This window comes from Tetranychus urticae, chromosome 3 (assembly GCF_039701765.1).
Source record: "Tetranychus urticae isolate SD_2017Ah chromosome 3, NJAU_TeUrti_SD_1.0, whole genome shotgun sequence".
In the NCBI taxonomy this organism is placed as follows: Eukaryota; Metazoa; Arthropoda; class Arachnida; order Trombidiformes; family Tetranychidae; genus Tetranychus; species Tetranychus urticae.
Genome location: NC_142960.1, coordinates 7,028,306 through 7,045,120, shown reverse-complemented (window position 1 = coordinate 7,045,120; position 16,815 = coordinate 7,028,306). Strand labels below are relative to the sequence as shown.

Sequence of the window (16,815 nt, the reverse complement as noted above, 5' to 3'; positions counted from 1 at the left end):
TTTTAATTTAATCATAACAAAGAGTCTTCGATATCTTATTATTTCAAGAGCTCGCAATTATCACTGTAGATGCCTAGACCCAATAATTCAACCTGTGGACATTTACTGCGTCGTAAATTCAACAAAGGAACCTTCTATTGAGTCAATTTAAAACTCAAATCGAAGTGAAATAAGCAATGTTTAGTTAATGATTTCTCGGACCTTGAAATTAAGATTATTATTAATTCACTGAAATGAGCTTCGTGTATACAAATTATCAGCCAGCGATAGAGAAACAATCAAGAATTAAAGTACTCAGATCTTTGGGAACAATGGTATTGTTTGACTGATAAACAAAAAAGATTTTGTTCACTTAAAAGTTAATCTTGATGGACTAAACAAATTGAAGATTAAGCAATTTGTATTATTGGCAGTTTTTGTAAATTTAAATTTACAGTAAATTCACCTTTAATTGGTAATTTAAATTAGTGCTTCATTACGATTGGAAGTAAATATTAACAATTCATCTTCATAATTACACAATTTACCTGTTTATAACTTTGTTCCCTAGATGGCGTAACTATTTTTTTTGTGCACACACAAAAATCAGCCTCCATTTTGTATCTCAAGATGGGTATTTAACCTGGGTCATTAAAATACATTTTAATTTCTATTTTAAATCTGTGTCTTGGTCAATTTATCTTGTATTTTACTGTGTCTTTTGAAATCTTTTTGTAACCCTATCTAATGGACATAGACATGGAACAACTGGTTGATCTATGCCTCAACAAGATGCCCGTAGGAAAGGTCAGCAATGGAGTAATCAAGGCTGTTGGCGGAGGAGCTTCCGGAGGTACTACTGTTGTTGGTGGTATTACTGCTGCTGGTGGAAACGGTGGTGGTGGTGGCGGTGATTCTATCGATGTTACTGGTACTGGTGGACCTGGAGCTGTTGGTACTATTGGTGGTGGAGGTAATGGAAACGCCTGTGGTAATGGAAACAGTGGAAGCAATGGCAATGGAAGAGGTAATAATAATAATAACAACAACAACAGCAACAGTAACAGCAACAACAATAATAATAACAATAATAATAATAATAATAACAATAATAATAACAACAACAACAACAACAATAATAACAACAACAACAACAACAACAATAATAATAACAATAATAACAACGGCCAAGAGGGTATTGTGTTACCAGATCCAGCATTTATCTGCCCACGACGACCTAATATTGGAACTGAAGGAAGACCACTTCTTTTGCGAGCGAATCATTATCAGATAACCATGCCTCGAGGATTTCTGCACCATTACGATGTCACAATTTCACCTGATAAGTGTCCACGTAAAATTAATCGTGAAATCATTCAAATTATGGTCCAATCATACTCAAAGTTGTTCGGAAATCAGAAACCCGTTTTTGACGGTCGTAAAAATATGTATACCTCAGATGATCTACCTATTGGTAGGGATAAAATTGAACTAGAAGTCATCCTTCCTGGTGAAGGTAAAGACAGGCTCTTCAGAGTCGCCATTAAATGGGTTAATCAAGTTAACCTAGATCATTTAGAACGAGCCCTCGAGGGTGAAAATAGATATATTCCAATGGACGCCATTCAAGCTTTAGACGTGGTTATGCGACACCTTCCATCAATGGTCTACACACCAGTAGGACGATCATTTTTTTCAACTCCAGATGGTTATTATCATCCACTTGGTGGTGGACGTGAAGTTTGGTTTGGATTTCATCAGAGTGTCCGGCCTTCTCATTGGCGAATGACATTGAACATTGATGTCTCTGCAACTGCTTTTTACAAAGCTCAACCAGTCATTGATTTTGCCTGTGAAGTCTTGGACTTGAGAGATATTAATGAACAAAAGAAACCTTTCACCGATTCTCAGCGAGTCAAATTTACCAAAGAAATTAAAGGTCTCAAGATAGAAATTACCCATTGCGGTTCCATGAGACGAAAATATCGAGTTTGCAATGTTACTCGACGACCATCTCAACTTCAATCTTTCCCTCTTCAATTGGACAATGGCCAAACAATTGAATGTACTGTTGCCAAATACTTTTTTGAAAAATACAAGATGAAATTGAGGTTCCCTCATCTTCCTTGCCTACAAGTAGGTCAAGAGCACAAGCATACTTACTTGCCTTTAGAGGTATGCAACATTGTTGCTGGTCAGAGATGCATCAAGAAACTCACAGATATGCAAACATCAACCATGATAAAGGCAACCGCTCGTTCAGCACCTGACAGAGAAAGAGAGATTAACAATTTAGTAGTTAAAGCTGACTTCAATCATGATCCTTATATTAAAGAATTTGGATTGTCTATTTCTAATACTATGATGGAAGTTAAAGGTCGAGTTTTACCTCCACCAAAACTTCAGTATGGCGGTCGAACCAAACAACAAGCACTCCCTAACAGTGGTGTCTGGGATATGCGAGGAAAACAATTTCACACTGGAGTTGAGATTCGTGTTTGGGCGATTGCTTGCTTCGCTCCACAAAGGACATGCCGGGAAGATGCCCTTCGTACTTTTATCGGACAATTACAAAAAATATCTAATGACGCAGGAATGCCTATCCTTGGTCAGCCTTGTTTCTGCAAGTATGCCACTGGATCAGATCAAGTTGAACCAATGTTTCGCTATCTGAAGGCCACCTTTATTGGTATTCAACTAATTGTTGTTGTTTTACCTGGTAAAACTCCAGTTTACGCTGAAGTAAAAAGAGTTGGTGATACCGTCCTTGGTATGGCAACTCAATGTGTTCAAGCCAAAAATGTCAACAAAACATCACCTCAAACTTTATCTAACCTTTGCCTAAAAATTAATGTAAAACTCGGAGGAATCAATAGTATTCTTGTACCTAGTGTTAGGTAAGTCTTTTTTATCTCACCATTTTCCTTTGTTAGCTTATTTGTCATTCAACTCATTATTAATGTTTTTCTCAATTTAATTACCCATTAGACCAAAGGTGTTCAATGAGCCTGTGATATTCTTGGGAGCGGATGTCACACACCCTCCTGCTGGTGATAATAAAAAGCCCTCCATAGCTGCAGTAGTTGGTTCTATGGATGCTCATCCTTCTCGATATTCAGCAACCGTTCGTGTTCAACAGCACCGTCAAGAAATTATCCAAGACCTAGCTAGCATGGTCAAAGAATTGATGATTCAATTTTACAAGTGTACTCGTTACAAACCAGTTCGAATTATTTTCTATCGAGATGGAGTTTCTGAAGGTCAATTCCCAGCCGTCCTTAACACTGAGCTTCTGGCCCTACGGAAAGCTTGTATGATGCTTGAAGATGACTATTACCCAGGTATTACTTTTATTGCAGTACAAAAACGTCATCATACAAGACTATTCTGTGCCGATAAAAGAGAACAAGTCGGGAGAAGCGGCAATATTCCCGCAGGAACCACGGTTGATGTTGGCATTACTCACCCAACTGAATTTGACTTCTATCTTTGCTCTCATGCTGGTATTCAGGTAATCCATGCGTTTCCTAATCACTCCGTTCTCTGTGCATCACCCTTTTTACTTTCTTGCCTATCAAGTTTTTTTTGAAAACAAGCTATTGGATGAATAGCTTCAGGAGAGAAAAGAAATTATTCATCTCCTTTCTAAGCTATTCAAGAGACTTGAAGTATTCTTTCACTCATCATGTGAGGTTAAATTTTCATTCTTGAAACAATCTTGCAGTTTTTGAATTATCTAGCTTCGAGAAATCCTTAATTTACTTTTAGTCGTTATGAAAATTTCATATCTATTCAAAGCCAAAAATGCATTTCATTTTTGTACTATTTATGCATCGAGATTTTTATCCATCCATATGTTAGTTTTTTCAAGCTGTTTTCCGGCTGAAGATTAGGAAAAAACCTAAATAGGATTTTGGACAAGCGCACATTGAACTTTGACATCCGGCTCTTGCCTTTGTTTTATTGCATTTTTTTTCTTTAAATTTTGTCCTTTAAATTATCGATGATTAATTTTTTATATTTTACTTTACACAGGGAACCAGTCGTCCATCTCATTATCATGTTCTTTGGGATGATAACCACTTTTCTGCTGATGAGCTTCAATGTCTAACTTATCAACTTTGTCATACTTATGTTCGCTGCACACGCTCAGTATCAATCCCAGCTCCCGCCTATTATGCTCACCTTGTAGCTTTTCGAGCACGTTATCATCTAGTTGAAAAGGAAAATGATAGGTAAGCTTTTGTCTACTTGCAAACTCTTTAATTACCAATTAAAATGATTGAATTTACTAATTTACACTCTACTAAATTAAATAGGGTCAGCCAACTGGAAACCGAAAGTCAATCTGGCCTTACAGGCGATCTTACCGAGTTCAGGTTAATAAAATGTTCCATTTTCTTATTTCAATTCAACCACTCATGTTACACAAATGACCACGTTACACTGATTCATTACAATCATTGCTTAATCTTTGCAATTGATCTTGATAAAACAATCTTTCGTAACTTGCATGTTTATATTCAACAATTTGTGTTGAAAAATGATATTCATCAGTTTGTGTACTTGATTCATTTTAACTGATTTTTCTATTTTCATTTATTTAGCGGTGATGGTAGTCACCAGTCAAACGGTAATGACAGGACTCAAACAGCATTAGCTCGAGCTGTAACAATCCATCCTGATACCAAAAAAGTTATGTACTTTGCTTAAGGAGTTCGACTTTTCGCAGTTGGAACAAAATTAGAAAAATAAAACTGCAAAAAAACCATAGAATCATTCGAGGGGGTTTAAAAATGAATATGCTCGGGATGGATGTCGACCTTTATAGCCAGCACATGGATTAAATTCACCATTACTCAAGGCCTGCACGCTGACAAAAAAAAAGTTTAACCTAAATGCACATCAAACTCAACTTCCACTTCAAGTCTTTACAATGTGCTTTCTTTCTCGCTGTCTTTAATCTTCTATGCTATTGCTATCGATAATGATATTGCTACCTATCCTCATATGCATATATATATATTGTCTGTCTCTTGCATCTTCGTCATCCTCTTATCTTCTCACTCTAACTGTATTATTTCTTCTAATTTGTCAAGTCTTTCTCCCCTTCCCTTAGCTCTCTAATTTACTTTAAACCCTTTTTTTCGTAATTCCTTAACATAATTTTTAATGACTCAGGCTCTATTCATCCCTCTTTTACTTCCAATCTTGTCTTGCCTGATCATTGAAGGAAGACAATTTTAGTCATACTCTTTTTCTCTTCATTTCTTCCCTTTCTTTGCCTGACATCAATAACTTTAATTTTTTGCTATTATCGTTTTTGAATCATACATTACAACAAACACACAAAAAAAACCAAACACCCAAACACAATTGAATCTATTATAGATTATGATTTGATTTTGAACGCCTAACTGGTAAAATGTGGTAAAGGAAGGAAAACAAACAACACTAAGGAAAAAAACCTCTTTGCCATAAATTCAACTAGAAACGTTCCATATTTTGTTGAGGTGACGGCACATGCATAACATCCGTTCCAAAGATCCCGATAAACTAATCAATCGATGAATGGTGACAACATTCCGGATTTTAACTTCATCAATTATTGAAAAAAGTCTTCCCAACTTTGAGCACTAATCTCTCCTATTTTACCTCAGTATAATTTTGCTTTTCAAAATCATCATCACCCTGCTTGTTCCTCCATTTAATTATTGTCATCTCTTTATTATAATCAATTTTTTTGTCATTTATTTCCCTCATTATTTTGACCCCTTTACTGGGCATGATTATACAAGCTGATCAATGACACACAATCGCTCAAGACCCTTTCCCTTTACCCACCAACAAAAAACTGCTGCTTGTTTTTTCTTGAAACATTTTTCTTCCTTGTGACAGTTTTTATTTTGATGTTTTCACTTCTTGTAATGAAACTTGCCATCACCACAAGACCTGCACCACCTCCATTAGCAATCAACAACGAAAGAGAAACATCAAATTTGACCAAACTGTGCTCACATCTAATCAATTGAACGCAAAACCAGCCTATCATCATCATCATCATCACTTAACAAAACAACAAACATTGTTACTACAAAATTAACAACATGTAAAATTGCCTGTCACAAAATGAATGAAGCGTTTTTTTTCAAACTCTTAATTATTTACAATCTTGTGATTTCTTCTTGGTTGAATGTCTTTATTGCATTAATAAGGGCAACCCCAAGTATGAAACTTGCAATGTATATGCCGTCATAGTAAACCCAATAGCGATGTTAAATTGAGTTTCAACTTTTCTTTGTTCATCATTCATTTTTTGTCATTCTGTTGATCTCTATTCACTATCAATGTCAAACAGTCATGAAACAAAAAAAACAATCACAGTAAAAAATGGTTCATCATTTCAAAAATAAACAGTAAAAGAGAAACAATTAAGCCATAAAAAGTGTGTGAACAATATTAATGTGTAATTGTGAATGCATTATCTTGAATTAATTGGATTGATCCTTTTGGTTATTGTAATTAATCCATAAAATTGTTAATTTCCGATTTTTTTGTTTAGTAAGAAATTGTAGAAAGTGAAGCTGTGAATTGTGAAAGGGTAAAAATAAGATGAAAATATAAGGGAAAAAATTAAGGAAAGACTATGAGGGATTCATCTAGGCCCACTGCTTGTGTTATTAACTAATTTTGATTTTTTCGTGTTTTAAAATTTGGGAAGAAAAAAGAAGAGAAAAAAAGAAAGATTGGTTTTGACGATCATTCCTTAATGCCATCTCGGCCTGGTGTCGATTCGCAATCTTTTTTCTCCAACATGGCTTCCTCGGCTTGGACATCGCTCTTCTTTGGCTTGAGAAAAAAGTTAAAGTGAAAAAAATAAATTGAAATTATTTCAATGCTTCAATGATTTGGACAAATCAAAATCTCTCATTAACATATGATAACTTACCTGTGAATGTTAATCGACTTTGAGGTCTTGATGTCTCTCCACCGCAAATACTATCTTCATCAATATCTTCATCGTTATCCTCGTCTTGATCTGCTGATATTGACATTGGCACACTTCGTTCAGTCTTTTCTCGAATCTTCAAAAATGTAGATAAAAATGTTAATATTTTAATGGTTGGTAATCTCAGTGAAGTTGTATTAACTACTGTAAAACTCACATTGGTTATCGGTCCAACAAATGAATTGTTGTTTGCAAAAAACGGCGATCGACTTTGGAATGAAGCCATTCCCTGACTAACTCCATCGGCTAAAGGCTCTCGTAGCTCTACATTTGTACGTCCTTTGGCTTTTGTAAGGCAAAATAAACAATAGTGATTAGTAAAATTGTGTTTAATTTTTCAAACCAAACAATTTACCTCGACAAGGATCATTTTTGAGCAAAAATTCATTAAGTGAAATCCAACCTCCACCAACTCGAACCATAATATCGCTTCTTAAAATCCTCACAAGTCTCATTTTATGGGACTCTCCAAACTGCAAATTAAATTCAATACTCAACACAATTAGCATAATTACTTATTTAAAAGCATGTTTTCAAGCTAAGATTAAATTACCTGATACTTTTTGTCCTCCACTTGGTGGACTCGATATTTAGAAAGACAAGTACATTTAGCAGATTGTTTCCTCATTTCACTAACAATCATCTCAACTTCCGAAGGATCTTTCAATTTCTCCATCCACTCCCTGTTATCAATGAAACCATCATTGTTACGGTCAAAAATGGCAGCAACTCTTTGCAATTCGCTTCGGGAGGCAGGAAATTTGTGCCTCAAAAATCCGTCAATAAATTCATCATAAGTAATCTTGTTGTCGCGATTATCATCCAATTTTCGATAGAAGTCCATTAATCTTGCTGACCTGTTGTCCAACCAATCAATAAACTTTCTTTTCCATGTATCAAAATCAAAGTCTCGTAACTTTTCTAGTTCATGATAAAAATTAAGTTTACTTCGCAACCTTATCAGACGATCTCGCGTTTTTGAAGCCAAACTTCGCCAGCGTGTTATAATATCGACAACTTTGGGATCATCAATCTGTTCCAATGGTAAATCAGTTGCCAATTTAGCGTAACTAACAGGATCCTGACCGATTCGGCGTCGCGCTTTGTTAGTCGGCTCTTTACGATTATCTTCACACAATTTATCCAATTCACTTTCCTTTGAATGAACTGACATTCGATAAGCCTCCATTTCATCGATAAACTCTTGAATCGGTTCAATCTCATTGGGAATTGATTTACCATCTAGTAAATCATATTCAGTTTCTCTGGTTGTTAACCAACCAGATAGTTCAGCTAAATATGCAGCTTTCTCAACAATTTCATCCAGTTTACTCCTCAATTCAGATTCTTTCTTGGATAATTGTCGAGCTACATCATCCCAAGTTGACTCAATCAGTTCAATATAATGGCGAACAGCAAATACAGCATCTGGATGGCAATCAGTTAACACTGTTTTGGCTATTGAAATTATTTCATCTCGGTCACTTACAATGGAGCCCATCTTTTCAATATGACCATTGATTTCATCAATGTGCAAGCGAAGGTTTAACTCGTCATGGCTTGACCCAGGAGATGATTTATATTTACCCAAAGACGTTTCCACTTCAATTAACCAGTTCAGCATTTTATTAACTCGGTTTTTTAAGAGTTCAGCTGAATCCAATGCTTCTTGTAGTTTCATTTCCTTCTCTTGACTTAATAGATTCAATTCATCCCAAGATTGAGATAAATTTGAATATTCAGATGTAACTGTATCTATATCCGGACAATCCTCTGGCAATAATTCAACCAATTCATCAAGACAGTCTTTTAGGACAATCATTGAATCATTTTTAAGAGCCAATTGTTTAGTAAAATTAGCATGATCTTTCATCAATCGCAGTACAATTTCGGGGTCGCCCTGTAATCTATCAAAGGAAATAACAGCTTCTGATAACCAGTCTTTTAATTGTTTTACCAGCTTTCTATATCGATCAAGAACATTGGAAACCTTCTCAGCTTTGCGAAGCAAGTCAGTAACACTTTTGTAATCATCTGTCCAACGATTCCTAAGTGTATCAATCAAATTACGGAATGAATCACCATCACTTTTTGGACTTTTATCTTTCAAATTTCGACCCAGTCTGCAAATGGAATCAAGATGACCTTGTTTATGATCAAAGTCACGATTTAATTCTCTCAAAGTACCAATAGTTAGCTGAATTGATGAGCAGTTGATATTTTCGTGAGATGAAATAATTGTTTCTGTTCCTGACAACCAATTAATCAGTCCATTCCATTTCTCAATGAATTCCTTTGCTTGTTTCAAGTTTCTTTCCAGTGTGCAATTCCTTTTGGTAACTTTCGATGTCAATTTATTATAACGTGATCGTATTGAGACTAGCATTTCTTTTTCTCTTCTAGGTCCTCTTCGTTCCAAGTCAACCAAAATGTCTCGTTTAGAGGTAATTGAAACTTGACAATCAGCAGTCTCCTTTAATTGCTTCTCTATTGTATCAACAAGGTAACTTGGTTCTTCCATTGAATCACCGATTGACTCAATTGTCTTTAACCAATCAGCAAATTCGTGTAAAGTTGCTTCAACATCTTGAGCTTCTTTCAATGAATATTCAATTTTTCCTAGTCGTTCAGTTAGGAAGGATAATAGATTAATCCGTCGAGAATCAATTGATTCAACATTCGATAGGAAAGTTTTATATGTTACATGGAATGTTGATAAACACGATTTCTCATTTTCAATGGCTGTTTTCAATTCCTTTATTTCAGAAGCGAATTTAATTACTTCTTCCTTCAATTCTATTGTTTCATCTCGCTGTTTAACCAAAGTAATAGAGTCTCGAGTAACAATTGTTGGTAACTTGTTACTAACCTCAATCAAACGAGTCAATGTACGATCAACAGAATCAGTTTTACGCTGAATTTTATCAACTGACGTTTTAGTTGTGTTTAACAGGGAGTGACGAGCTTCAATTGAATGACGTAAATTTGAAACTCTAGTCGATAAGCTCTTTATGCGCCCTAAAGGCTCCACTTTGGATACTTCTATCGGCATTGAAGACTGTCCAATAATCTCAAATTGTTTGGATAAATCTTTACCAATTGTTGAAGCTCGATCAACTTTCCTCTCCAATGATTTGACTGATTCAAGAAAAGACTTGACTCTATCAATTGAGCGAGATTCAAAGGTTGGTGATTCCATTAAGCCACTTGTATCGATTTTTGAATTAAAAACTTCAAAATCAGCCGATATTTCATCAACATAAGCATCCAAAGATTTTAATGAATCGAGTAAATTTTTCAATCGAGATCTGCGCTCCTCTGTATCTTTAGCAATTGAATTCCATCGATCAATTATTCCATTTATCTCTTCTCGAGATTCTTTCACTCCAACGTTGAAGGAATCGAGAGTAATCTGACTAATTTTATCATATTCAGCTGATTTACCGTTCATTTCTGAAGCAATCGCTTCAATTGCTTTCAGTTGAACTTCAAGTGATCCTTGTTCATATGTTAAATCGGAAACGTTGGACAATTCAACATCCAATTCATCTAACCAATTAGATATGCTCATGAGGTATGATTTTATAGTGACATATGATTTCAATGCATTTTCCAATCGACCAATTCTATTTTCAACCTCTTTAGACAGTTCATTCCAAGTTAATTGTATTGACTCGACACGACCAGAAACTCGAGATATTTCTTGTACCGCTGCTGCTCCTGTGGCCAAGGAACTTGCAGCTTCCAATAATCCAACGCCCATTGACTCCAGCGAACGAAGATCGGATTCTCTTTTGTCAAACTGAGATCGTAATCCTTCGACATCAGTCAATTCATTCTTTAACTCAGTCTCATCAGTTGATACTTTCAATGGTGATTCTAATTGTGTTGACACTTTGGTTAACCAATCATTAAGTGATGCTTCACAAGTTTCAAAATCTCGTAATTTATTTAAATATTTGGTAACAGCTTCTATTTCATTAGATAACTCAACAGATTTACGCTCAATTGAGTTGAACTTGGACCTGACCTCATCAGCTCGTGTTTGCTCACCAACCAATTGGTACAAATGATCTGTAATAACTTCACATTCAGCCAGAGTTGATTTAGAAATGGTTAACTGTTCATTAATAGTTTCCAAACGATTGCTTTTCTCCTTTACCTTAGCATCAGACATTTTTAAATCATCCAGTTCTGATGTTAGACAGTCAATATCATTTTCCAATTGGGACAATTTACCACCAAACGATTCAATAAATGAATCTAAACCTTTAACTTCTCTTTCTTTCTCATTTAATAATGATTCGCACTTTTTCCATTGGGTCAACAATTTTGATGTTAGTCTTTCAATTTGTTGATACTCTCCACAATTAGGGTCCATTCGTGTTGACAAAAATTTACTTGAGGCTGTGAAAGTTTGACGCTCTACCAATCGACTTTTAAATTCACTGCGAATCGATGATAATTTAGAGCGTTGAGATGAAATCATTTTCAAATCATTTCCAACAGGACCAAGCTCATTCAATCGAGTCTTGATTGTTTCAAGCCAGGCTGACAATTTTGAATAAGCTGACTGGAATTTTTCATTCTCTTTAATTATATCCAACCTTTGGCTTATCTCATCAACAATTTCGGTCCAGTTTTCGTCTCCAGAATCCGAGCATGTAGATAAAGTTTCACCAACAACAAAATCAGCAGCTATTGTTTCAGTTTCCAAGTCGTCAGCTCTGATGGTTTCAATTGTTGTCCGAGTAGTCCGTCCATCTTCAACTTCTGAATCAATTTCTCTTATCTCATCATCATCATCAATGAATGCAATTTCAGTGATATTTTTGTTTTCCTCGATGGCAACATCTCTAGGATAACTTTTTGGCTCTTCCATGACTCTTTTAACAAGCTGTGAATCGGCTTTTGCTTTAGCCAACAATTCGGGCTCAAGAGTTACATTTAACTGATTACTTTTCGATCTTGATATTTTTATCACTTTACGAGCCATTAGACTGCTGGTTTTAACTTTTTCATTAAGAGTAACATACTTACGGTCTAAAGCTTGCTCCAGTGATATTTTCGGTTCACGTTCATTGCCCAAGTAATGTCCATAGCTGTCAATTAAGCCTCGCTCAAAGGCTAAACTAAGATTTGTTGGTCGAGTAAAAGGTCGACTTGGATCAACTACCTCAGCCGAAGATGGATTGATAATCTTAAGACGGCAACAATCCTTGAGACTAATTTGATGATCACTTTCAGGAACAGTGAAAGTTCCATTTATCGTATCAAGAAAACCCTTTTGAATTGCATCAGAAACGGTCCAACCATCTAATGGAACAGTTAACGTTTTTTCATAAATTTCAGTTTCATCGGTAGATTCCTTTGTAACTATTGTCTCACTTTTATGTATTGATTTTTCTTTATCTTGGTTAACTTTAAGGGAACTTCTGACGATTGATTCTTTAACTGGACTCGATGATCGACTCTTGATTGCTTTACCATGTTTCTCGGAACTGTCAATGACAACATCTTTGGGTTTGATTGTTCGTGATGAAACTGTTTCCCGAGTAATTGAGATGCGAGAAGGTGATGGTTCACTTCTTCGGCCACATTTAATATCAATTGCAACCTGTGATTTTATTTGAGAGGATGAAGGCTGAGGTGAGGGGGATGATGAAGCAGATGATAATCCGTTTGCTGTCCCTTTTGTTTGGGATTTAGTGGTCAAAGGCTGTTTCTCCCTGGCTTCCTCTGGTTTCTCTTTTTGAACAGTTACATCGGCAGTTGTTGGTTTATTATTTGACAATTGTGATGTTGATCGGAAGGATAAGCTACTACTACTTCGACTATTTCTATCACCAATAGGCGACTGTGAAAGTTGATTAGGTTGGTAAGATGATGAGGATGATAGAATCCATGAGCTTTCAAAGGTTGTTTGACTTCTTCTGATCGGCAGTGGTGAACTAGGTTTACTGTAGATTAAATCATTAGCTGATGGTGATCGTATATTGACACTAATCTGTAGACTACTTGAGGTTCGTCTGATGGCAGGAACAAGGGTACCATTAGTGATCAATTTACTATTAGAGTGGGTGTTGATTGTGTTTATTGCTGGTGAACTATCCGAACCTTGAGGCAGTGAAGATAATCGATTAGGTGATGTCGATTTAAACTGGTAAACTGTTTCACTCTTTGAGCCTTCCATTGGTTGACTTGAAGGCCGTTGGCTCTCAAAAGATACCGTTGATGCTGATGATACAGGTCGAGAACCATTTCCATCGGTGATTCGTCCCACAGGGGAACCTCCATTAACCCGTGTTATGTGAATTGAGGTGTGTTTGGTAATTGATTTACCATCAGGACTTCGTATTATTATACTTTTACTTCGAGTTTCGTTGAATTTCTCATTTGATTGTCCTTCGTCAGCCTATTGAGAAACAAAAAGAGTTTGTTAAAAGCTGTTTCAATGATAGGAAAAGTATTATAAAACAAAGCAAAATAATAAACTATCAATATCAAAGCATCAAAAATAAAGTCGTCCTTATACTGAAAATGATGAAAAAACGATCCAAATTTAAATTTCATTGATTGAAAACAATAGGAAAATTAGCATAATATAATACAAAAAAATGGCGATCCATCTTCATTAGACATAACCTTGTCTCTTCGGTAAAGACAAAGCAACATGTGATAACAAAAAAACCGTTGAAATAAGCAAGATAATATCTTCTGTTAACCTTTAAACTATGATTCTTAATAACTTGAACTTGTGACTAGCTCTTGCCATAAACTTGACTCCAGCTAACAATAAACTCTTTAATCTGTTGTATTTAAATTGTAGAATTGAATCTTTTTGAAAGCAAAATGCTATTTTAATAACAATGACGTTAGGCCAAGTCATAAATTTTTCTCAAAATGTTTCTTCACCCTTTTGATGATTGAGCTTGAAGATGGACTTACATTTAGTTTGATTTTGTACATAATTTCACTGTTCTTTACTCTATTGTTTTAACTGTGTCATAAGCAATTGGTTGAAATGTGTTAAGCTTTGGGTTAACTCTGTTTTTGTTATCAATTCAAATGAATCAGCAATCTGAGAGTTGAGTCGAACCCCGGAAATTTGAATTTCACTTGGACTGACCCATAAACATAGTTACTGTTTACCCATTTGTTCATTTCAAACGTTATGAATTTAATCAACTTACATTCATCTTTTACTGGTTGATATCAAACCATTGGTTGGTTAATTTGATGATAAAGTTCTGAGAAAATCAAGATCACCTAGAATTGTTTCCATCAAATCATCATCTGATTCTCAACCCAATTATAACTTCATCATATTATTAGGCTTTTCTTGAGCAATCATAATTCAAAGCACAGCCATTGCATTCACCTAAAAATCATGCTGATTCATGTTCAAAATTAATTAGCTAATGTGTCACAATTAAAGGTAGGGTAAAGTTTTAATTAGCAACTGGTTGATCACTGATTGAAATTGTATAAAATTATAATCAAGACTACTCACAAAGATAACTCAAACACATTTGACTTCTCAAGGCAAACAGTCAGCCACAGACCAAGAATTAATGAGATAACAATTTAATAGCTAACACTTAATATTACAATTTAAAAATAGCAACAATTTGTGGTTAAATTAACAAATCATCAATTTGCTTCTAATTGAAACTGCGGGCAACCAAACTCTAAGGCTGATATTGAATCTGATTTTTGTCAAAAATATAAATCTTTCTTCACTTTAAATGGGTTTGATAGTAAATAATTTAAATTGTAACTAACCATGGATTGATAATGAAGTTATCTGTTCATTTGCAGTCTCCAAAAAATCAGTTGATGATGATCTTAGAAACAAATCAAATTAAGATGGAGATTCACCGAAAGATCCAAAAATAAAAGGTTGACCAAAGAGACCAAAACAGAGACACAAGGAAACAAATGAAAACCAAATACAAACAAATAACAAAATAAACTCTTAAGATGGTTTAATATAAACGATGATCATCCTTAATCGCATTACAATTAATCAAGACATGATTTACATGGTAGAAAATTAAATTTTAAATAATTAACAGGATCAGTGAAACAAGCAAGACAGAGCGCATAGGAAAACATAGCAACAGTTGAAAGCAGAGAGGGTTACAAGAAGCGGACAAAACCAATCATTTGGTGAAATCAATTAACACTGGAAAGATACAATCAACAGTTGATCAACTTTATAATTAACTGATGATGATGAGAGTGAGAAATGAAGATGAAGAAGATGATAATGTAAAAAAATGTGTAGAGAAGACGAAAACGCAAAGAATAATCAAAATGATATAAATTTGATTAACTTGATTTTATACATAAAACGGTGCGCGTAACAAATAAAAGTGAAGCTAGGAGTGAAGAAACAAAAGGAGGATGAAAATGATAGTGAAAGGAGTTTAATGTTTGACAAACAAGTGTCAAAGGATTGAAGACATGAAGATGAAGATGATGATGATGATGAAGATAGTCACAAGAATATTGACTCTCTCACTGGTGGATGATAAAAAATAAACAAAACCAGGCCATTGTTTCTGGTCTAACTGGCTACTTTGGTTGTACAATTATTTTCAAAATTAAAGCCAACCTCCAAGCACTACTTTCAACTCATCACAACCAGAGCCGTTTACCGTTGGATTCTGGGTAAATCTGGTTTTCTATGTTAGCCTTACCATGAAGGCGGTATCAATTTGTTTCCATTTCTTAATGAATACTGGTGATTATTGTTGGTGATGGGAGGACGCAATGGGTTGCTAGAGGTGGAGTGATGAAGATGCTGGAAAGTGTTTCACGATTGAGAGCTCATAATTGTTCCAATTTATTTGAAGGAAAAGCCACAAGTAAGGTAATTAAATAGTAGATTAGGATGATGATTGGGATGAACACAAGATTAAACTAATCAACCTACACATGTTGTGATTAGACCCACCCGGCTGATGAATGTATTTAGATGAGCTTTTTTGCAACTTTTCAATTTCAACCTTTCCATTGTTCATTGCATTATGATTGATCCTCAATTTACCTTTTGTTTTATCTTACCTTTTTCTTGTGTTTTTACATCTTTTTAACTCTCAATTTTAACACTCAACTATCACTATTAACGAAATAATATTAGAGATTCATTTGATTTGAGTTTTATTGTCAATTTTTACATGGATTTGTCTCCATTCAAATGCCAATTTCAAATGGATTTGTAAAAATCTTTGATCAACATTTGATATTTTTTACTAAGCGTGTTAGGTTTTTTATTAGTTAACTTTCATTGATCATTTCTGTCGATCAATTCAATTATGATTGTTTCAATCTTTAATTTTGATGATCAACAGCTTGTTAAAAGTGAGTAAAGGATGTTAAAACAGCGTTTAACCTTTACTGCCTTTAAAACACACACACACATTGAAGCTTTTCAATTGAATTAAACTGATGATAAAGGTTAGGGCTGATTGTGGTGTAACAGATCAACAGTTAAACAATGGTACAAATGGTCAGATTGATTGTAAACAATAAACATGTTAAAACACAATGATCAGAAATCGGAAAGTTTGGGTAAAAAGCGAGTCAAGGTATTAGATGATGATGATAAAGATGAGGAAGAAGCTTGAATGGAAGTGCATTTTTTTTCATTAAAATCAAATTGTAAGGTTAACCATGTGAATCCAATACAAGGACATTTCTGTGACAAAATGTAAGTGAAGGACATTGAAATGTATTCAAGAAGAAGCTTCAACAGTCTTTCAGCTGTTTAGTTACTAAACAATGGACCAATGGATGGTTCCTTTGGCCATTGAAACATC

At 34.9% G+C, this 16,815-nt stretch overlaps 2 protein-coding genes across 4 annotated transcripts; one reads left to right on the top strand and one right to left on the bottom strand.

Annotated features, from left to right (window-relative positions):
• The first annotated feature begins 654 nt into the window (after positions 1–654).
• LOC107366917 (protein argonaute-2) lies at positions 655–6,139 on the top strand. Of its 3 annotated transcripts, none has more exons than XM_015934561.3 (6): positions 655–1,006; positions 1,190–2,876; positions 2,968–3,490; positions 4,015–4,214; positions 4,299–4,358; positions 4,587–6,139. In XM_015934561.3, exons 1-6 carry the CDS (start codon positions 727–729, stop codon positions 4,690–4,692), a joined length of 2,856 nt encoding a protein of 951 aa, XP_015790047.1. In that variant the 5' UTR covers positions 655–726; the 3' UTR covers positions 4,693–6,139. The 3 variants fall into 3 exon arrangements, with proteins under 3 accessions (XP_015790047.1, XP_015790046.1, XP_015790045.1); XM_015934560.3 differs by having other exon boundaries at positions 1,172–2,876; XM_015934559.3 differs by having other exon boundaries at positions 655–2,876.
• LOC107366916 (microtubule-actin cross-linking factor 1, isoforms 6/7-like) lies at positions 5,315–15,680 on the bottom strand. The gene is made up of 6 exons (XM_015934558.3): positions 14,774–15,680; positions 7,542–13,403; positions 7,344–7,461; positions 7,146–7,273; positions 6,929–7,064; positions 5,315–6,828 (listed from the first exon to the last, which is right to left on the bottom strand). The coding sequence occupies exons 1-6, from the start codon at positions 14,774–14,776 to the stop codon at positions 6,746–6,748; spliced, it is 6,330 nt and encodes a 2,109-aa protein (XP_015790044.2). The 5' UTR covers positions 14,777–15,680; the 3' UTR covers positions 5,315–6,745.
• Between the last annotated feature and the right edge of the window lie 1,135 nt (positions 15,681–16,815).

What these genes read in the sequence shown, in the direction of transcription:
- LOC107366917 (XM_015934559.3), top strand. Translation starts at nt 727, where the DNA reads ATGGACATAGACATGGAACAACTGGTTGATCTATGCCTCAACAAGATG. An exon ending in GTTGAAAAGGAAAATGATAG is followed by an intron (nt 4,215 to 4,298) that starts GTAAGCTTTTGT and finishes TAAATTAAATAG; the next exon opens with GGTCAGCCAACTGGAAACCG. An exon ending in GGCGATCTTACCGAGTTCAG is followed by an intron (nt 4,359 to 4,586) that starts GTTAATAAAATG and finishes TCATTTATTTAG; the next exon opens with CGGTGATGGTAGTCACCAGT.
- LOC107366916 (XM_015934558.3), bottom strand. An exon ending in TTGTTGGACCGATAACCAAT is followed by an intron (nt 7,065 to 7,145) that starts GTGAGTTTTACA and finishes ACATTTTTGAAG; the next exon opens with ATTCGAGAAAAGACTGAACG. An exon ending in AAGTCGATTAACATTCACAG is followed by an intron (nt 6,829 to 6,928) that starts GTAAGTTATCAT and finishes TTTTTTCTCAAG; the next exon opens with CCAAAGAAGAGCGATGTCCA.